At 43.8% G+C, this 22,122-nt stretch overlaps 1 protein-coding gene across 6 annotated transcripts in view; it reads right to left on the bottom strand.

Moving 5' to 3' along the window:
• ABHD2 (abhydrolase domain containing 2, acylglycerol lipase) overlaps positions 1 to 22,122 on the bottom strand; it is a 95,892-nt gene that overhangs the window by 819 nt on the left and 72,951 nt on the right. For all 6 annotated transcript variants that reach the window (XM_063090327.1, XM_063090322.1, XM_063090324.1 and 3 more), the window contains 5 exons: positions 18,979 to 19,162; positions 8,337 to 8,429; positions 5,688 to 5,798; positions 3,429 to 3,498; positions 1,810 to 1,894 (listed from right to left, as the gene is read on the bottom strand). In XM_063090327.1, coding sequence (XP_062946397.1) covers positions 1,810 to 1,894; positions 3,429 to 3,498; positions 5,688 to 5,798; positions 8,337 to 8,429; positions 18,979 to 19,162 — 543 coding nt within the window. The remainder of the gene's footprint in view (positions 1 to 1,809; positions 1,895 to 3,428; positions 3,499 to 5,687; positions 5,799 to 8,336; positions 8,430 to 18,978; positions 19,163 to 22,122) is intronic.

Raw genomic sequence — 22,122 nt, 5'->3', positions numbered from 1 at the left:
CTAGAGGTTTTTAAAGCTCCCTAAGCCCAGGCTGCACCCAGACCAATTAAATCAGAATCTCTGGGGGTAGGAGATGGTGGAGGAGTGAGGGAAGGGGAACTGAGGTATTGGTATTGCTAAAGACCCCCGGGTGATTTTGTTGTGCTTTCCAACTTTGACTGGGCATCTGAATCATCTGGGATATCTTGTTAAAATGCAGATTCTGATTTAATAAGGCTGAGAGAAGAGCTGAGATTCTCCATTTCTAACAAGGTCCCAAGTGATGCCAATGCTAGTAGTGGGGTTCAGGCTCTGAGCAGGGATTCATAGCACTTACAGTATGATTTACTAGAGAACAAGGAGAATTCAACGGAGTCAATGATTTTTCATTGACTAAGACTTAACTTCAAGCTACGAGTTGTGTTAAAAGAAGCCCAAGCTCTCAATGCCACATGCTAAATAGCCATCCTGAGAATTAATAACCTTATGCTTGAATCCATGTTTAGGTTAATCCCACATGGGATAGTAAAGGCCATTATTGAAGATGTGTGTGTAAAATGGGCAGCCAGGCACAGCCAGGTACAACAAGAAACATCTGTCTTCCCAGGGGAGTAACTTCCAGGGGCCCCTTGCTGGCTCTACAGGGCTCTCTTCTTGTCTGACCCCCTTTATTCTTCCTTTTTAGTCGCCCTTTGATAAATTGCTGTGTGACAGCATTAGCACTATGAATGTGACTTCACAGGTCCAGATGGAAGCGAGTGTAGTCACTTTCTCTGACTGCTGCAGACATGGCTGAGTGAGCTCCTTTGCACAGTGAGCCTATGGCTGGACAGGGGTTGACAGGAGACAGCTTTTATCATATGACATACCGCCAACACACTCAGCCTTCATCCTGAGCCATGTAACAGAGCTCTGGCAGGGTGTGGATTCTGTCTGTTATATTATTTACTCTTCTAGCTTAGGAGAACAAGAGGTTCCTCATTCTTCTGGTTTAAATACAATGTTTACAAGAGGAAATGTAATCACAGAGGACTATGGAGGGAGGGAAATTATGTCCTAGGGATCTGAAATCACAATGCAAAGTAACTTTAGAATTCCCCAGTGTTTCCTACCACTACTGTCTCTCTAATTTCTCCTCTAGCTCCTGTTTAGCATGAAATGAGACCGTGATGGCCACAAGCACAATAACATTCCCATAAGCAATGTTCTCTGCCGTTTCAGTTGCTTATATTTTTATTTTCAAAGCAGATGGAGAGGCTGTCACAAGAGATAGCAAAACTGACTGTTTTGTTTTGTTTTTCAGGTCAATTTTAAGTCAAATATCTCTTTAAGTCAAACTCTCAAAGTTAATGGAACCATAACTCTGATAATTCAATAATTTCACAGAATACCAGGTGACTCTTTCAAAGCCCTCTTGGTATGGATATAAATGATGGTCATGTCTCCTGCACCAGGATGGAGTATGAGAAGGATTTACATCGGCCCCATTAGAGCCCCAGGGCTATCAGGATAGGCAGAATCAGAACACTGCTATGAGATGTCCTTCCTCAAAAAGGCTGGTCTCAGGGCTGGCCTGTGGCTCACTTGGGAGAGTGTGGTGCTGATAACACCAAGGCCATGGGTTTGGATCCCTATATAGGGATGGCCAGGTAGCTCACTTTGGAGAGTGTGGTGCTGACAACACCAAGTCAAAGGTTAAGATCCCCTTACCGGTCATCTTTAATAAAAAAAAAAGGCTGGTCTCTAGAAGATGACAGCATGGTGAAGGTGACAGAATTTACTGTGACACTTTGCTGAGTGGTTGAGGGAGCAGTCGAAAGAAACCCTTACCTGAAAGAGACTTTGGAATGGTTAGAAGACTTTCATGTACCAAGGGGTCATCAGCTGCATTAACCAGCATGAGAGGCACATAAATCTGCAACAAGAAAATAAAGCAAAATTAAGATAACAATTCCCTTTTTCAGATCCCACTGATTCCAAGGCTAAATTCACCACCGGACATATCCCTGAAGCAAAGAGTAGAGTGTCATAGCTCAGCTTGCTGAACAGCTGTATTAATGATGCCTTCTGTTGACCAGCAGTGGGATGAGTTACAACTGTTGTTGTGATTGCCGCCCTGGCAGCAGGCATGTGCAGGAGCAAAGCTACTGGTGTCCTAGGTGACCCATATGCTCTGATGGGGAGAGGGAAGTATCCACTGGCACTCACTAGCAAAATATTTCTTTCTTTTTTTTTGGCTACTGGCTGGTATGGGGATCTGAACCCTGTGGCAAACTATCTCTGATGATAAACACCGTGTTTCAGATTAGCCGTGCCTTTCAGAAAAATGTCTTTACAAAGAGTTATGTACATACTCATTCAGTTTACATTGTGGGGAGGAAAAATGAAGTGCTCTCCATGCCAGACAAAAGAGACTTTCTGAAGAATGTGAAGGCTGGAAACAGGAGTAGGCTGGTGGATATCGGGCAACTCTTGGCAGGTGTGCATTCAAAATCCACTTTAGCTAAACAGCCAATAGTCTCTTTTTTCATTTTAGTAGAGATGGTACTGATGGGGGGACTCAGACATTACTGAACAGCCACACTAAGTTAGTGAATGGCTGTGTTAGCCTGGAGGTCTCTGATGTTGGCTTTAGACAGCTCAACATTTCTATAATGGTTTACAAGCCTGGGTGATGATGCTAAACTAGGAGGAATAGCTGACATGACATAGCAGAACTGCAATTCACAATTCTCTGCTTTGGCTAGGGGAATGTTGGGCCAAACCAACAGCTAGTCATTGATAGGGATAAACAAAAGGTCCTGTGTTTGGGTAAAAAGAGCAATTGGGCAAAGATAGAATGGGAAGGACTGGCTTGATGGTAAAAAATAGATGGGGATTTTGGCTGGCCACAAACTTAATACACATGAAGTTTATCGTAGCTGCTAAAAACTGCATTAATACAAATCAGTTTACCTTATCAATAGACTTGATAAATCTCATCACTTTGATAAAGAAATACATCTATTTTACTCTGTGCTTGCCAGATCATGGCAGAAATTTTGAGTTCAGTCCTAGGCACTATGCTAATAAAATATGTAATGGCCAAAAAAGAATCCAGGATGGAAAGAAATCTAGATGGATCCCCCATCAAGAACCATGGCAGAATCCAGGTGGGATTATACTGTCAAAGGAAGACTAAGAAAAAATTGGGTGAATGAGAAATTTCAAGGTCTCTCACACAGACATGGGAGTAGACCAGTCTTAAGGGCAGCTCTGGGATTAATGTTTAGTACGGAGGTCACAAAGGGACACAGTTTGGTTCAATACTAAATCAAGGTAAAAAACTAGAGTGGTTTGAGCCAGATTGTGGCTGAGCTTTCACCAGGGAAATTTAGGAGGATTTCTGTTGTATTGTGGGCAAGGCTGGATGGAGTGACGCTAATTCTGAGCTGGTGCTGGCTACTCACCCTGTGCAGGTACCTCATGCAGCTTTCTTCCTCGTAATATTCCTTCAGGGAGTTATAGCCATGAAACTTCCTGAAATGCACCCAAAAAGAAAGAAAGAAAGAAAGAAAGAAAGAAAGAAAGAAAAAGGACAAAACATTTGTCATAGGATCAGAACACTCAGTTGATTATTGCTCCAGCTCCCCACATTAACTTGCTGCATTGATAGAATATACACAGGCAGCAGAGTTAAGTCTAAATGCTGAGCTGATTTGATTACTGCTCCTCATATTAGTAGACTATACGTAGGCAGTAGAATTAGGGGTTAAGAGCACTGGCTCTGGCATCTGGGTTCAAATGCTGGCCCCACCACTTACTGGCTGTGTGACCTTAGGCAAAATGTTTCAACTTTTCAGAGCCTTGAGTTCTCCTATGTAATACTAATGGATTTAAAGACAGGACTTTCCTTAATGCTGCTGTGGGACTTAAGACATTAAAGTGCTTACTAGCACAGTGACTGGCCCAAAGTAATTATTCTGAAGTAATCGTTATCTACAGTAATTATTTTAGGATATTACCTCTTTCAAGGTAGTATAAAACCAGATGTCACTATGAAACAGAGAAACTGAAATTCAAAGGCATTTATTAATTCAAAAGCATTATTTCTTTTCAACAGAGTTCATCCTGGTAGAGTAACAGGACCATCTACGAATTGGAATGAAATATGTATTGGATAATAGAAATGCAACAGGGGTTCACTGTTACCAATTCTGTCCACCCATGGAGAAGAATCAGAGATAAACTGACATTTAACAAAACCTCAGTGCTCCAGCATGAAAGTCCTGCAGCTTCGCTCTGCTGTGTGCCCCAAGAGGTTCAACCTGGAAGTCTGATACTGGGAGGCCTGAGGACCTCTGAAAACCTCATTTCTTTCTGACATAGATTAGGCCCTTTGGTTTCCGAACAGTGGATCTTTTCTGCTCTGACTGGGGTCTTTAAGATATCCCACTTCCCCTGAAGCCTCCTTAGACATCTCTGCCTGGAAATGACCAGAAAAGCTCAGGCTAGACTATTAGGGCTTTCTTGATAGGGAGGAGGCCATAGACAGAGACCATCCTTGTGAAATCAGTGGACAGGGAAAGTGTTTCATTCATCCAGTATTATGGGTGATGAATCTAAGAGGAGGCTGCCAAAACTGGTTATGATCATGAAACTGCTATTAGCCAACACTATTAAAGAGAAAACTTTAGGGAAGTGAGGAACATTCTTTTTTGGGCTTAAAAATTTTTAGAAGATGAATGGAAATTTTAAATTAGATTTATTTTTTCCCTCATTAGACACCACAATAAAGTCTCACACCCCATGTTGAGTGAGGGTGGGTAAGATTTATTGTCATTTTCTGAACATACCAGCAATTTCCTTCTTTTCATTTCCTTTGAATAACTGTTAACAGACATATTCAAAGTTACTTGATGTAAGAAGGTTCCTAAAATCTCTTAAAGAAGTAGAGATCCCATACTCTCGGGTCAATATCTGCCTGTCTATTGGATGAATACTCGCTTGCTTTAGACCACGTCTAAAGGTATCAAATGATTGTTAAAAAGGATGACATTCTAAAAGAGAAGGATGAGGTCAGAGATCAACTTTACCTTTTGCTGCCAAGGCTAACCTCAATCAGAAACTAGTGGTACCAGGACAGAGGACACCGTCAGGGTCACGGCCTCAGGTGTCTGAGGGGCCAGGCAGGTAAAAAGTAGGTGAGTGAAATGGGCGGGATTTGCATCTTACACTCAGAGGAGAGTCTCCACACCCCCAAAGAAAGAAGCTCTGTTCCTTTTGCTTGACACACACAGCCTGCTTGATCTATCTCTTGTTTTTCTACTTTTGACAGAGAAATAGATGGGTACAAGAACTATTTCCTTTTATTCCACTGCAAATGCAGATTTATGTGGCACCTGATACTTGCCCCAGTGTTGAGGCAGGACAGGTAGGATGAGGACTGCAGATGACCAGGGCCTGCACACCCCAGCTCTTCAGTTCAAGCTAACTACACTATGCAGGGATACAGAACGAGGCGTCAGATCTACTTCCTATTTTCTAAAAGAAACTAGAAATTTTGTTTTTTCTATGAAACCTTCTGATTTTAGACACTAGACACTTATTCAAACGCCCTTAACACTAAAGCAAGCAGAGCAAAGCACTGGTGCTGCACAGACCTGGTCTGTGGCCTCCCGCCTGGCACCCTGCCCTACAGTGTCCCTCCCCTGCCCATGTGGACACACCTCATCACATTGTCATCAATCTGCATCAGGGATGTCGCTGTGTAGAGCCGGCTCAAGTCTGTGTCGTCCAGGCTCTGGGGCTTCTTCACATGGTCTCCAAACAGAGCTTGCCTAGAAAGAGACACAATAGTCAGCAAAGAATAAAAAGTGGAGGATGAGCAACCAGGAGCCTGCCAGCTGGCCGAGGTGTGCTGGGAGACGAAGCCTGCATGGTGAGTTAGAACTAGATCCCATTAGCTCACTTGGCCCGTGGCTCACTTGGGAGAGTGTGGTGCTGATAACACCAAGGCCACGGGTTCAGATCCCTATATAGGGATGGCCGGTTAGCTCACTTGGGAGAGTGTGGTGCTGACCACACCAAGTCAAAGGTTAAGATCCCCTTACCGGTCATCTTTATTAAAAAAAAAAAAAAAAAAAAAAAAAAAGAACTAGATCCCATTAGCTAGAATGTCCCAGAGGATGAACTTGCACTGTTGACTTTTGAATAACTGCAGAAAGGTGAATGTCAAGACTTTTCATCCTTTTCAGGGGCACTTACACAAACTAAAGATTGGGTTTGAGTTTAGCTGAATATTACAAAATCTTCGTCCCAGGGGAGGAGGTCTCGGGACGGGACCTACGGTGAGTGGTGGGCAGTGGGCCACACCATGGGGCCTTGTCTTTACACGGGTGGTGACACTGCCCCCTCTGGCACAACCTCCTTCCCTTTATGGCTGTTTGTGTCGCTTAACAAGGAAGACAATGGTTAACCCATTTTGCATTTGGAGCTAACACATATTCAGTAATCACTTCTATTAAGCTAACACATATTCAGTAATCACTTCTATTAAGAAGGAGATCCATCTTGAGAGGATGACAATAAAGGTAGGGGTCAAAATGTGCAATTTAGACTTCCTCTCCTGGCAAGGGCTCTGTGTCACGCAGCTGGAGGAAGACCGAGTTTGCTTTGCAGTTTGGCCCCACAGTGGGAAAGATTCATTACGGAAACTCAGTGTTCTGCCATCCATTCACCCAACAGGAGAGGAACACATTTCTTTAGCACTTATTTTTTCTCAGAAGAGTACTAGGAAGATTACCTAAGTACTAGATAGGATTCACAAATTTAAAGTTTCCTAAAATTTCTAAGTGTTTGACTTTCTGTAGTAAATTTCAAAAATGTAAATACACTTAGAGCACATTCAAAGAACTCTCCCACTTTGTTCAGAATTACATGATTAGACTTCTAGACTAATTAGTAGCAAGACCCGGCCCTTTAGCAAAACAAATGTTCCCTGGGGGAGTTAGATTTGCTATTCCAGAAGTGTACAAAGGAGGACAGAGAACTTGGATTTGGTATCAGAGGCCTGGATTCACCCCTTCTGGCTTTATAACCTCAGCAAACCCCCAGACCCATACAAACCTTAGCTGAACCACACCCAGCTCAGTGCCCAGCACATAGTTAATGCTCGAACAACATGAGCTGAGTGGAAATAGTTGATTGTTCAACTGGCTCAGGGAACAGAGGTCTCCCTCTGTTCTCCACCCACCTGACATGAAGACCTGAGGATGTACCTGGCAGCTTGGCAACCTGAGGGGCCTGTGAGCCCAGCCTTGCCCAGGCAGGTGAACCCCACCCACAGGACGTCCAATCTGGGGCATGTGGCTGGGATGGGCAATACCATGTTTTCTTTTAACCATTGAAAAAAAGAGAATAAGAAAAACTGATCATTTAGTCAGATTGCTTTTCCTAGGGTGGTGCCCCAAATCCCTACAAGTTGTATTTTTTGAGTGTCCATTATGTGATAGGCTCTGGGGAAAGTCAAAACATGCCCAAGCCTTCCAGTGGTTTCTAGTAGTGGAAAGACAGAGGATTCACACAGAGCAAGCAACAGAAAAGTGACTTGGGGTATGAGGAGTTGGCTTCATGGAGACAGGAGAGCTGAGACAGAACTTAAATGGGTTGGTTCCGACCAGCAGGGACGATAGGAGGAACATTCTCAGCAAGGGCAGTAAGTGATATGGGAGAGGTCAGGGGTGCACGAGCATCTAAATCACCCAGTGCAACTGGAGGGAAGAGGAGGGGTGGGAGAGGAGGAAGAGATGATAGGGATAATAATTATAATAAAATCACCGCTAATATTTATCAAGCTACTGCACACCAGGCACCACTCTAAGCACGAGGGGTTAGGCCACCAAATGCAGGAGGGAGGTGAGTGAGCGTGGTGAACACGCGGAGGCTCGGACCTAGCACAGCGCAGTCCGATGTTGCACTTTGAGCTTCCTGTCCCGCTGCTGCTTGGTTGGAGCCATAAGGGCCCACCAAGAGTGAACCCTGATGCCCAAGCACAGAAGCATCCTAAGGAGGAAGGTCACCTCAACAATGACAAGCCACCTCAGGACTGCTCTAATTTGGGAAAGAAGAAGGAGGTTCTTTGTCTTGGTGTAGGAGTGGTTTCTTGCCTTGAATTTACTGGGAATTACAAGGGCTAAAACTGGTAGCTTGGGACAGGTTTGTTTCTAACCAAGTCACAAATACAGTCAGCAGAAGGTCTGCAACACCCCTGCCTTTTTTTCCCCCCCTGGAGAAACAGGAGTTCTGGCTTTTAGTGACTCCAAAATGAGTGCAGAAAGGAACTGGCTGTCTCCTGAGAGAGAGTGGCTGTGACAGACCTGTGCGAGAGGATGATCTTCTTCATGTTGTCGGCCATGAGGAAGTTGTAGAACCGCCGGCACTGATCCCACTGCATGAAGGTTTCCTGGGCCCTGAAAGAACCACAGCAAGAGTGAGAGGGATGCAGTGTGGAGGGGCGTGATTGGCGCTGGCAGGCTGTGGCCTTTCTGTTGGAACAGGGACTTTGGTGGGAGCGCTCAAACATCCGTAGAGAAACCACAACAGTGCTGCTGAACGTGACCCTAGTGAGGAACCTCCCCAGGGCCAGGGGCTTTGTTGGTGGCACTCCTGACGCCCTCTTCCAGCAGCCTGGCCTTTTCTTAGTCACAGAACCTGCCAGTACCAAAGTGTGTTTCGGTTGTCATTTGAACATTTTCTCTATTCAGCTTTCTACCCTGCAGACAAGTTTTTCTGGCTTAATAACAGTAATAAGTAAGGGAAAGGTGGGTGTAGAGGGGAAAAACCTAAAAAAACTTTTGTTGCCATTTGAGAGATAAAAGAAAATCATAAAATTTGATCTTCTCCAAGTAAATCTTTCTTTTGATTAGCCCTAGAAGATTTAGGGGCAAGGAGATGGAAGTAGAAGCACAGAGGCCACCGACCCCTTCTAGGCACAGCTGGTGGGGTGCATCTGGAAGAGTCCTTCCTGTAGGGCCAGGCCTCAGCACTGCTAGGCCTACCTGCCATAAGGATCATCCTCTGACCCTCTAGCAGTGGCACCAGGCAGGTAATATTGTCCCCATTTTTCAGAGCCCAAGTTCTGCCACCAGCCTGTGCAGAGGGAGGAGATAGCACATGTCCGCACGCCTCCACGGCCAGATCTCCATGTCCACATGTCAGGTGAGCAGACACTAGCAGCCTCATTCCCAGCACAGCTGCTCAGCCCGCCCTCCTCCTTGGGTGTGAATCTAAACACAGCCTGCCACCAAGTCCACATTAATTAAAGAGAAACTTGCATTTTGCAGGTTTCTGAGTCTCCAGGCTTGGTTCCACCCTGCAAATTAATCTGGTGTCACTAAGCCGACATAGAATACACAGATTTCATCTTCCAGTTGGCAAGAGAGGGGACTGGGTGGTTCACAGTTTTTTTTTTTTTTTTTTTTTTTTTCTTAAATCCAGGGAGTTTATAAAAGTAATTTCCCCAAAGCTGCCACACTTCAAATTTGGAATACCAAACATTTCCCATAATATCATGGTTAAAACATAAAAGGGAGTTAAGAGTGCAATGGTTTTTGGATTTAATGGTCCGTGACATGCTCATAAAACATGGGCCAAAGCTTGAAGTGAATACTAATACCACCTTCAAAGGTCAAAAGGCTCCAGGGCCTCCCCAAACATTGCAGACACAGAATGCATGGGAAGATCACCAGCTAAGGTCGGACTGTGGTCCTGTCCTAAGATGTGCCTGGTGGCTGGGGGAGGGAAGCATCTGATCAGTGAACCACACCTGCTGCCTCAGCCAGCTCCCTCTCCTCTTCTTACCTTGGATCCAAGCTGCCCCTTCCGAGAGCCGATGGTCTCAGAATCCCAGCTTTCTCTTGCCCTCATTCATTTCTCCCTTTGTTGGCCTCCTAACTAAAGTGACATACTTGCTGTTAGTAGATCTTTCATGGTAGAAAGACTGCAGAGGTAGGGAAGGGAGGAGGGTGTTGGCCGTAAACTTGAGATATAAAAAGACGTTCCAGCTTGCTGAAAGTCTCTGGGGATTCTTTGGGGCCCAGGGCTCAAGGAGGACTAGGGCTGGGACCCGTGTCTCACTCGGTTTTTGTTTTGTCTAACACTGATCCCTAGTGTCTTTGGTTACCACTCAGTATATGTAGGGGCTGGGTTTTTTCTTTGTTTGTTTTACCACCTTTGGGTATTTAATTAAGGAATTAAAACTTAACTTATATTGGTTTAATAAAACAAAATCAAGATCAAGGTGTCATGAAAACATTCATCCCATATATTAAAAAAAATAAAGGCCTGCTTTCTTCAACACTACCACCAACAAATTGAAAGGAAATAGAAGAAGGGGGAACCTACAGACTAAAAGAAACTTAAGAGACAAGTGCAGTGCTGTAACACCAAGGACAAGGGTTCAGATCCCTGTACTGGCCAGCTGCAAAAAAAAATAGTAAAAGAAACTTAAGAGACAAATCAATAAATGCAAAATGTGGACATTATGTAGATCCTGATTCAAACAAGCTACCTGTTAAAAAAACTTTTATGACACAATCAAGAAATCTGAACACCGACTAGAAATGTGATGATATTAGGGCATTATTGTTAATTTTTTGGTGTGATAATAATAGCATTTTGATTATGTTTAAGAAAAAGTCCTTAAAGTCGTCTAGAGCTCCCTAGCTGATGGAGTTTGGATGTTTTGTCCTCCCAGAACTCATATGGAAATTTGATCCCCAATGTGGCAGTGTTGGAAACTGATTGAGTCATGGGGGCTGATCCCTCATGAATGGATAAATGCTCTCCCTGGGGTAGTGAGTGAGTTCTCACTCTATTAGTTCCTGGAGAGCTTGTTATTTAAAAGATCCTGGCACCTCCCCTCTCTCTCTCTCTTGCTTCCTCTTACCATGTGATCTGCTTGTCTCCACTGGCTGCCTGCCACTTTCCACCATGAGTAGAAGCAGCCTGAGGCCCGTGCCAGATGCAGCTGTTCCAGAATCGTAAGCCAAATAAACCTCTGTTCTTTATAAATTACCCAGTCTCAGGTCGTTCTGTTGTAGAGACACAAAACTGACTAATACACTACTGAAATATTTACAGATGAAAAGATACACTATCTGGGGTTTGCTATAAAACGATCCAGTTTACAGGGGAGCAGAGAGTGGGCGGGTATAGAGGAAACAAGAATAACCCTAAGTTAAGTGTTGTTGAAGCTGGTGATGGGTACACTGGGGGTTCAATATCCTATTCTTTTTATTTTGTATGTGTCTAAAATTTTCCAAAATAATAAAGGAGGAGGAGGAAAGTAGAAAATCACTTTGGATTATGAGCTACTTAATATTGTTTGCCCTGCTGAGGAGAGTTAAAGATCAGAAGGTACAGAAAAGAGTCAAAGTTAGTTCTAACAGTTAGACCGCAGTACTGTGAGCCTCAGCACCATCTTCAGGGATGGTAAAGAGACCAAGCGGGTCAACTGGAACCTCTATGTACACAGCCCCATCAAGAACCTCACTTACGAGGCTCCTGTTGATGCCTCCTATTTATCAGCCTAGTTCTTGCAGTGAGAGGAGGCGGGAGACAGGACCAGGCTAGTGTGGCAAATGAGCCTGGGGCCCTGGGTCTGGCCATGGAATGAAGGTCTAAGAAGATGTCCAGGCCACTTGGCTGGCAAGAGGTCAAGCAGGAACTTGAACTACGGCCATAGTTCTGACACCACTGGGGTCTTTTCACCAAATAGCACAAACCACTTCACCCCTCCAAGCCTCAGTTTCCTCATCTGCTAAATTGGTGGGCTTGAATTAGAGAATCCATTTCCACACTCAGATTGCTTCTATAGGGTCGGCTTTAGCTCAAGCGGTTACTTCCTCAAGCCAGACTTCAGATTGCTTCTATAGCTGACACATCAAGACAGTTCCATGAGAGGCTTGACAGAGACCACCTTGGGGGATTTTGGTGGTGTTTACATCGCTTCTGTTAATAGTGGCTAGAATTCTGCAGACAGGGAAGATGTGGTGAGTGGAGAGCTGGCCAACTAGTGATGTTAAGAATGGGTCTGAAGTCTGACCTTGGCTAAAGAAGCCTGATGGCTGGGCAGGCTCGTGAGCTAGATGGAACATGCATTGCAGAAGGATGGGGAGAATGTCTGCTTAGAAACTAGATGACCCAGGGGCCGTCCTGTGGCTCACTTGGGAGAGTGTGTTGCTGATAACACCAAGGCCACGGGTTCAGATCCCCATATAGGGATGGCCAGTTAGCTCACCTGGGAGAGTGTGGTGCTGACAACACTAAGTCAAGGGTTAAGATCCCCTTGCCGGTCATCCTTTAAAAAAAGAAAAAAGAAAGAAACTAGATGACCCAGTCAAGAAGGTTTACAGAGAATGGTGGTGGTGGTGGTGGTGGTGGTGGTAGTGGTAGTGAGAAAACACTCAGATGAAACTGTGACAACGCGGGGTACCATGGTGGCCAGACTTCAAACATGACAGGGTGATGAGAACAGCAGTGAGTCATGAGAGTGAATGGGAAATTTCAAAGGGGAGGGAGAGATGACATCACAGCCTCAGACACCCATACACCAATGGGCAGAACACACATAGGGAGAACTTAATTAAGGAGAATATATAGATCTCAGAGGTATCAATAAGAGTTGATGAGATGAGACCAGGATGCGAAGAATCTCTGTGATGGAGACCATGTGGCTATTCAAAATACGGTCAACTTTCAGGAAGAGAAGCAGAAGAGAGCTATATGGCAACAAAACACACATGCATGTTGAGTCCAAAATCCCAAGGGGAAAAACATACAGAGAATGTTTGGGTAAGAGCCGCTAGGTCAGATGGACAAAATGAGTTTTACATTTTAGATGCTAGTCACAAAATGGGCACCAAAGCCAAGGGACTTTAGCTCTCTAGACACTGCGTGAGTACCTTACTTGTCTAAGCAGCAGAACATCTAAGTTCTGGACTTGCCTCCAGACAGCTATGTTCTCTGGAAGAGAGAAGGGATGGCAGGAACTCTTCCCCATGCCAAGCCAGATATTGGCCCATCAGGAGAAACTGGCTGAGAACATGGGAAATTAGTGCAGAACCCCAGGAGAAAACAGCTAGGTCATAATTCCAGTGAGGGGAAGGCTTTGCATAATCCAGAGTAAACCCTTATTGGTAGAAAGCAGGTTTCGAATACTTCAGAGAGAACCAGGATGACTCCAAAAGGTAAGATGCCTTCTGAGAGCTGCAAAGCTCTCAAAAAGTGATGCTGTCACTGAGAGCACAAATAAGAGGAGAGTACCCTAAAAAATCAGTTATGGTTTCACTGGGAGTCTTATTTGAGAAAGATATGTATGGAGTTTTAAAGAACCATATCCACTTTCGACCTACCTATTACCAAAGTAAAGTTTTTTTTCAAATGCCTTCATTTCTAATTAATGTAACATGAAATAATAATAAAATATTACCTGTATGGGTTTAATAGTCATTTGCTGGTGAGGGATTTCTCTTTGAACTGTTAAAATATGTGAAAAGTAATGGATTTTGAAATCACTTAAAAGAGGGTCCAAACAAACAGGTATTTACAATTATGTTCAGAGCAATTACTTTGGCAAGGAAGAGCTGAGCCAACCTGTGTATGTTGCTGGGGTACTGCTCAGAGAAAGCTCAACTTTCCAACTCATATTTTGCAAAATGAGTGGACCAAACATTGATTAAAAGGAATTAAAGTCAATTTCCAACTCATAGTCCAGGGGAAAAAAAAAAGGAATTTAAGTCAGAATGAACTGGGGAAAGAATACATCGAACAGCCAAATTAATTCAGATCTCCTGGTTCAAATAAATTATATCTCAGAGAACTGACAGACTGTGAGAATGGCCAAGCAGCTTTCCTGTGGTCTTTGAGAAAATAAGAAGGATGAGAATGAGAGAGAGAGAAAGTGGGATGGGCAAGCATGACCCTAATAGTCCAAGAAAAGTGCCCTTAATTCAAGGGCACTATGAATTAAGATTGGTGATGGATTTATGGGATGTGGATTTACACGATACTAAAAAATACCTTGAAAGCAATATGCTAATGAAACCTTAAAATTAAAGTACATTAAGTATTTTCCCAGAATACTACCATACCAACGTAAGAACTATTTTTACTTGGGGAAGGAGGGTGTTCCCTTCCAGGCTTTGCCCAGGTACAACCATATTTTTTTAAAACTGTGGTAAAAACACATAACATAAAATTTACCATCTGAACCATTTTTAAGTGTGTGGTTCAGTAGTGTCAAGTATTTACATTGTTGTGCAACAGACCTTCAGAACATTTTCATCTTGCAGAACTAAAACTCTATACCCATTAAATAACAACTCCCCATTCCTGCCCCCCAATCACATTGCCTTCCCCCTACTTTTATACACATTCTGTCATGTTATACATTTTTCTTAATTTTTAAAAATAAAAGCTGCCTTGTTTTCCACTGAGTTGGTATATCATAATTTACTTAACTATCCCCCTGTTAGGCAAATGTATTATTTCTAACTTGGTGCTACAAGAGAACCATACTGCAGTGGGGGCATAACCAGGACCAAACCAGCCTCCAGAGAGAAGGGGAAACAGAGAGACATGAGGACAGCCCTAGGCAGGCCAGCCAGGCACAGGACAGGCCTCCTGCCATGAACAGCATGGCCTCTGGGAGGAGGGATGGTGGAGCCTCTAGACCCAAGAAACCCAGGCAGAAGGCTCTCAGCTGGCAGCTGGTTGCACTTCAGGGCAGAGCCAATCTGCTGAGGTTGTCTGTCACCTGTAGCTAGTTCAGCTTGAGAGTGCGAGCAGGAAAAAAATGTTTGTACCCCACTAGGGAGCAGGCCAAGAGTCTTTGATACCAGCCTGGCTGGGCTGTGTTAGTTTCATCGGGGTGGCAGGATAGGGGGCAGGGAGAAGGAGCTCAGTCTAGGGTAGGGGTGGCCAACCACCAACGCCCTTTCTTCATTATTAGAATATTTTCCCTTAGGATGTACTTTTACAGGAATGGGTCAAAGGGTATGTACACAGCCCCTCATTTTTCTAATTAAAAAAAAAAAAAAATTAACAACACAAAAATAAAAATCCCCAAGGCACTAAGGGCAAACCATGTGGTCAGCTTCACAACCCAGTGGTGGAAAAGCTATGCTGTTTCCTAGGCTGTATGTAGTTCTGCCCACAGAGTCTTGGGCAAACAAAAACCCGTTTGTTTGGCTCTCATCCAAAATTACTGATTGTTCAAAGTTATTTTATAGCTCTTCAACTATAAACACAGACTTTAAAGTGGAACTTTATGAATGCTAATGCTTGCTCTTGTCATAAGCTCCATCATAGTCTGGAGTTTGGCCATTCAAAGTAAGAGAGAGAATATGTATACCATTTGGCAGGAAAAGTGGCCCCTGGCCCTCCCCTGTGGCAAGAAGGCCCTGCTATAAAACCCTGGGACATTAAGGTGGCTAAGCCTTTGTGATGCTAACACACTCACTGGGCCAGGAGCACAATTGCATTTAGAGAGATCTGAAATGCTCCTCTGAAAATTCTTTCCTTGTCCCGTAAGGGGCCTCTGACCCTGGCCTGGGCTGTGCTAATATCCTCCCTACCCTTACCTCCTTCCAAAATCCCTCCCCACTCACCTCCCCATTTGACCTTGGCACTCATATGCCAAAAGTGTAATATACTAGTAACATGTATTAGTTGGTTTGTGGCTTGGTAAATATCATTCTATTGTCATTAAATGCTGCAAGGTCCTCAGACACAGACTATCTTTTACACCCAAACTGCAATAAAACGCTTTCATTTTAATTGTATTATTATTGGCCAAGTTGAGGGCTTCCTTGGGAAAAATAATTGACTTTACCTGAAACTAGACCAAAAAAGCTTCCCTTCTTATCTCTGTAAGCTCCATGAGGGCAGAGAATTTGCCTGCCTTGTTCAGGTCTGTGTCCCCATTACCTAGGAAGATGTCTAGCTGAAAGATTCAACAAATCGACTAATCAATCTGCAGGTAATCTTCTGGCCCCCCCTATTTCTGCCTCTCACACTCCTTTCTGGTCACTATTCACTGGATAAATCTATAATCAAGTGTCTTCATAAAAGTTTCAATTTATTCATTAAACCAGAGAGTTAGACTGAATTTGACCACATGGATTCCCAGGGCTATTTGGCAGCTGTTTATGCGGAGGGAACATGGTAAATTTTGCCAGAAACCATGTAATTTCAGAGCTTTTGTGCCCCTCCTTCAGTGGTTCAGCACATGGTAAAATAGGAGCTTGTTTAGCAGCAGCTAGACTTTGCTAACTAGCAAGCGGCTGGCTTCTCTCTGAGCCTTCAGTTGGCTCTGGCTAGAGAGGAGGCGAGCTACCGGGACGAGAAGCCACAGGGAGGAGATCACTGAGCAGGCGGTTCTCTAGACTCCACTAGGAGGGATTTACCAGAAACACGAACTCCTGTGTGGCCCCTGCAGAGGCAGACGAGCCCTCCCTGCTCCACCTTGGTGTAATAGGAGGCACGCACGCTGGCATCATCCCAGTGAGAAGGCTTATCACCCTCAAGCCTTGGCAGGAAAAAAAAGGTTATACTGGTTTAAAGTAAGGTACTATCTTTCATTCATTCAGAAGATCTGGTTGGAACGTTGAGGGGACCTAAGCCCGAGGCAGCCCCAGCACACACAGGTGTCTCTCTGACCTGCCACCAGTTCCTGTGTGTAGAACTGTACCATCTTAGCCCCAACATTAGTTCTCTGTGTTCCAGAGAATAAAGTGGCTGCTTTTTCTCCTTATTGCATGAGGTTGATGTGATAATAGGTAATGACGTGAGACCTCTTTGAGGTCTCAAGGAAGGGGCTGTGTAGACTAGGTCTGCAAGATGTATAGCACCTCACAGATTCTAGTTTCCTAGCTTCTTGAACCTTCTTTGCCTTAGTTCGAACACCTTAGTTCACTAACTGCGCTGATCATGTGCCCTTGCCAACAGCAGATGGTGCTACTGCAGCAAAATGAAATGAAGCTGTTCTTTTAAGATTTTGTTCGTTGAAAAAAACCAAAAACAAACTGTCTTACATCCTCCTACTTATCAAATTCAGCACTCTCTGAACACAGAGTCAATGTTCAAAGCAAGTCCACAGCAGTTGGTTAAGAAAGAGAATTTATTGATTCCAATTTTACGGATGATAGAAGGCTTGCCAAACATTGGAACAGTTGTCAGGTGAGAGTAGGCAAGGGCCTTATGCCTCCTGGCTCCTGCAGGCCCTTGCTCACTTCTTATCTCAGTGACTGGGCAGGATGGGACTTTGGTTAATTCTGGTGACATATGGCTATGAATATTTCTATTCAAGCAAGATAAAGGAACATGTCCTTTCAGCTACCTCCTCAGAATGTCCAGGGTAGTGAAGGGGAAGATTCCCAACAGGAGGACAAGGGGACTAACCGAGACCTGGAATGCTAGGGTTGGAGAGACCACTGAGGTCATTGAACCCAATGACAGCTAAACATCAGCAGTCACCTATGAAATGTGTCAAAAATGCAAATTCCTGGGGTCCCATGCTTTAGACTTCATGAATCAGAATCTCCAGGGGTGGAGCCCAAGAAACTGAATTTATTTCTAACGTGATTCTCCCAAACGATTCTTAATGAAGTGAGACAGTCGCTGGTTCACCGGACTGGTCTATTGGGATCCACTGATCTAACCCACCTTCTTCATTTTAAGTTGATTAATAATGAGGATATGAGAACAATTAACAGTTTCTAACTTACTTTCTATGTGCCAGGCACTGTTCTAAGTACTTCAAATACATTAACTCATTTGACCCTCACAATGGCATTACTGAGGTAGGTACTATTTTTTATTATCATCATCCCCATATTGCAGATGAGGAAAACTGGAACCGAGAGCTTGGCCCTAGAACTCCGAAAAGGCTGTTTTTCATGCCTTCTTTAGGGTACATTTAGAACCTCCTTTTTGTCTAGCTTTAAGCCTCATTGGAAGGGGCTGAATTCTGGGCCCACATTTGCCCTTGGGTGTGCTGGCTTCAAATACCAGAAATATATTTTTAGAAATAATATAGATAGCCTCTATCCATCAGAAAATAGCAAAATAGGTTTAAACTGTAGGGTGAGAGATACAGGTAAGGCAAAAAGGAAGGATTCTTTTATTAATTATAAGGGCTGTTTCGTTTTAGACAGGGGAGTTTTTTTTTTACTTTCTTATGCGATTTTGGATTTCTTCAAGAGATCTTTAATAATTGGTCATACCTATTTGTAATACAAAAGACATTATCATGAAGAGAGTGAGTGCAGGAAAAAACATGAATGTGTTTGAAAAGTCTGGAGAGATGTGTGTGTGAGTTAGTGTGTGACTTGAGATAGAGCTGGGACAGCACTCTCTTGAGGGGGAGTCAGAGCACATGACCATGTGCTCATCCTGCAGGGTGTCTGTTAGCAGGAGACTAAGGGGTGAGATAGAGCTTTATTCACTAAGTCAGCTCCTTTGTGATGATGTCTGGGAGGCCTATGAGAGATGAATACTTGAAGGTGAGGGCACTGGTTAAATGATTTCTACAGATCTCTTCCAGATGCCATCTGAAACTCAACTCTCCTGCAGGTAGGAGGAATCTGGGATCACAAGGCCCAGCTCTCAGACCCTGGGTTTCCAGTCCCCCCTTTTCTTTCATAGTTCTGGAAAACTCTTGAAGCATCAACAGATTGAGTCACCTCACAGAGACTCCCTAGGGAAACAGCAGCTATCGGGGGGCTTTGGTTTATCCAATTACAGATCTGATCCCAAAATGCAGCTGCAAATCCCAGGCTTAAGGGGTCTGAGCGTATGATGTGGAAGCAAAACAAGGTGAGTCCCACATTCAGAAACTTCCACTTGGTCTGCCAAGTGTCCCCCTGGTCTTTGGTGTCTGGTGCACTGGGGCATCTCAACAATGAGTACTGACTGGAGGGCCCAATGGAAGGAAGAAGTGGGGTGCAGATGACTTACCTCAGTGCACTGTACCCCTGGCACACACTGACACAGCACAGGACCTTCTCTTGGTTTGCCTGAGTCTCCCCCAAGTATTTACATACGATGTTACCACCCAGGCTGAAGCCTACAACGACCAGCTGGGTCAGGGGATAGGTCTTCTTGATGTAGTTCACCATGGCTCCAAATTCCCACGTGCAGCCTGCGGGCAAAAGAGTAAGGTCACTCAATCATTTTAGGTACAAGAAATATTGGAGAAAATGTGAGCTGAGTGTTTATTAAATGGGTGCCAGTATACTAAAGAGAGAGAGAAATATGTATGTATATATTTGTGTGTGTGTATGTGGAGAGAAAGAGAGAGTCAGATAGATAGACAGATACTACTCTTTGGTTTTCTGGAGAGAAGTTTCCAGGTGCCCCTTGGAATTAGAGAAAACAACATAACAGTAGAGCCCATGAGTGTTGGTGCCATCTATCAAATAGGTGTACAATGCTTCTTTCAAGGTAGGTCATGAGAAACCTGTCTATATGCTCCATGGAAATTGAAAGATATTCAGGTGTGTATGAGTACAAATGTTCACACAGATTAAATAAAAGCAAGAGCAAAACCCTTTGAGATTAGCTTCTTTGTTTACAATTAGTATACAATGATTCACGGTGTTAAGAAAAGTACCAAGTTGATGTTATTTACAGGATCTTCTTGTCAGCACTGGGGAGGAAGGAAAGACAAACTTCAGTCCTGAGGGACAGCCAGCATGCTCTGTGGATTAGTGTAAAATGCTCTTGGTGACGTAGGAACATGGTGCCAAGGGAGGCAGACCCATTCAGAAATACACAGAGGAGGCCTCTGAATGGAGAAGGTAGGGTGTTTGAGCCTAGTTTGTTCAAGAGGGATGATCTCAGCTGGTGTTTGGGAAGTTGTTGTAGCCATGTTATGTCTCAGCAGCTTTAATAAAAGGTAGAGGTTAATGGCCACATGCTACAACATGGATGAAGCTTGAAGACATCATGCTAAGTGAAATAAACCAGTCACAAAAAGATTAAAAAAAAAATAAAGCTGGAGGCATTACACTACTTGACCTCAAACTATATTACAAAGTAACACAAACAGCATGATACTGGCAATAAAAACAGACACCCAATGCAACAGAATAGAGAACCCAGAAATCGATCGACATGTTACTGACAGCCAGGCTTGGTTTGCCCTCTCACACTAAACAAATGAGGATCCTAGAAAATAGTCAAATTCATAGAGACAGAAAATGGAATGGAGGTTGCCAGGGGCTGTGGGGAGTTGTTTAATGGGTATAGTTTTTGTTTCGCAAGATGAAAAGAGTTCTGGATATTGGCCGCAACACAATGTGAATGTACACTACTTAAAAATGGTTAAGATGGGAAACTTTATGTTATGTGTATTTTACCACAATTTAAAAAATTATTTAGATATGAATTTGTACCTTAACACTTGAAAAGGCCAATCTAGATTTCTAAATTTTTCTCTAAAGCAGTGTTCTTCAACTTGACTGTACATTAGAATCACCTGGAGATCTTGCAAACTAACAACAAACACTAATGTCTGGGCCCTCCCCAAACTAATTAAATTGGAATGTCTAGGAGTGGGACCTGGGCATGAGTGTTCTTTGACAAGGTCCTCAGGTGATTCCAATGTGTGACCAGGGCTGAGGGCCACTGCTCAAAGGAACAAGGATCTCTCCAGCTCAGACTATACGAGAAACATGAGAAGCCATTTTGTGAGGCACCCTCTCTTCTGTTTCTGAGCCACCCTTTTCAGACTTCCTTCCTGCCTGCAGTAAGCAACCTTCACAGGTGGGGGCGCTGCTCAGCCTTTTGGACGCATCTGAAGCAGAGCTTTTAGCTTGGTAGAAGCTTTACAAACATTCCTCAGGGCAAGGTTTCTGCAGGGGGTGAATCCCCACTTCAGTACAACCAGGCACTTCCTCCAGATCTATCAAACATCCAACAAAAATAAAATTTAAATCCCTAAGTACATACAATAGCTTTCTGGTAATCTTTCTTATAAAGAGTAAATGGAAAAGCTGCATGGAAGTTAAATATCACTGCAAGAATGATGCTCTAGCCCATTCAAAACTTGTTCAAAATGCATTTTCTTGGGCCCTACCCCAAACCTACTGAACTAGAAACTCTAGGGGCGGGGCCTAAACAGAGGGCTTGTTAAAAAAGAGCTTGCCCAGCCCCACCTGCAGAGTTGCTCATTCAGCAGGTATGGGTGGGCTGATAATTTGCATTTCCAACAAGTTTTCAAGTGATGCTGATGCTGTTGGTCCAGGGACCACACTCTGAGAATCACTGTCGTGGCTGACAGAAAAGGTGGATGAAATCCTTAATTTTTTGTTTCATTTGTCTTCTAAAAGGGCAATTCAAAAAGATGCTTCATGTTACTCATAGTTAAATAAATGCAAACTAAAATGACAATTAGTAATCACTTTCCACTGCCTGTATTAGACAAGATCCATGAGTTTGCCAATACCCAGGACTGGGGAGGGTGTGGGCAACAGGCCTGCTGTCCGTCCACTGATGAGGAAATGCACACTGGTATGGGCCTCGGAAGGCAATGTGGTAACATCTGTGAGCGGTCTTCAAAAAGTTCATGGGAAAATTTGTATTATCTTTTAATTCTATTTTTTCCATGAATCTTATTATTATTTTTTTTCTAGGAGGCTGGCCAGTAAGGGAATCTGAACCCTTAGACCTTGGTATTACAAGGCTATGCTCTAACCAACGGAGCCAACCAGCCAGCCTCCATGAACCTTTTATTTATTTACTTATTTTTATTATTTTTTTTTTTTAAAGATGACCGGTAAGGGGATCTTAACCCTTGACTTGGTGTTGTCAGCACCACGCTCTCCCAAGTGAGCTAACTGGCCATCACTATATAGGGATCCAGACCCGTGGCCTTGGTGTTATCAGTACCACACTCTCCTAAGTGAGCCACGAGCAGGCCCTCTCCATTAACCTTTTAAAGTACCCTCATACTAATGTTTTTATTTTTATTTATTTATTTATTTATTTTTATGTGACCGGGAAGGGGATCGGAACCCTTGGCTTGGTATCGTCCGCACCACACTCAGCCAGTGAGCACACCGGCTATCCCTATATAGGATCTGAATCTGCGGCCTTGGC

Source organism: Cynocephalus volans, chromosome 3, assembly GCF_027409185.1.
Source record: "Cynocephalus volans isolate mCynVol1 chromosome 3, mCynVol1.pri, whole genome shotgun sequence".
NCBI classification, from domain to species: domain Eukaryota; kingdom Metazoa; phylum Chordata; class Mammalia; order Dermoptera; family Cynocephalidae; genus Cynocephalus; species Cynocephalus volans.
Note: the sequence above shows the minus strand (reverse complement) of the source record. Positions and strands in the feature narration are given on the sequence as shown.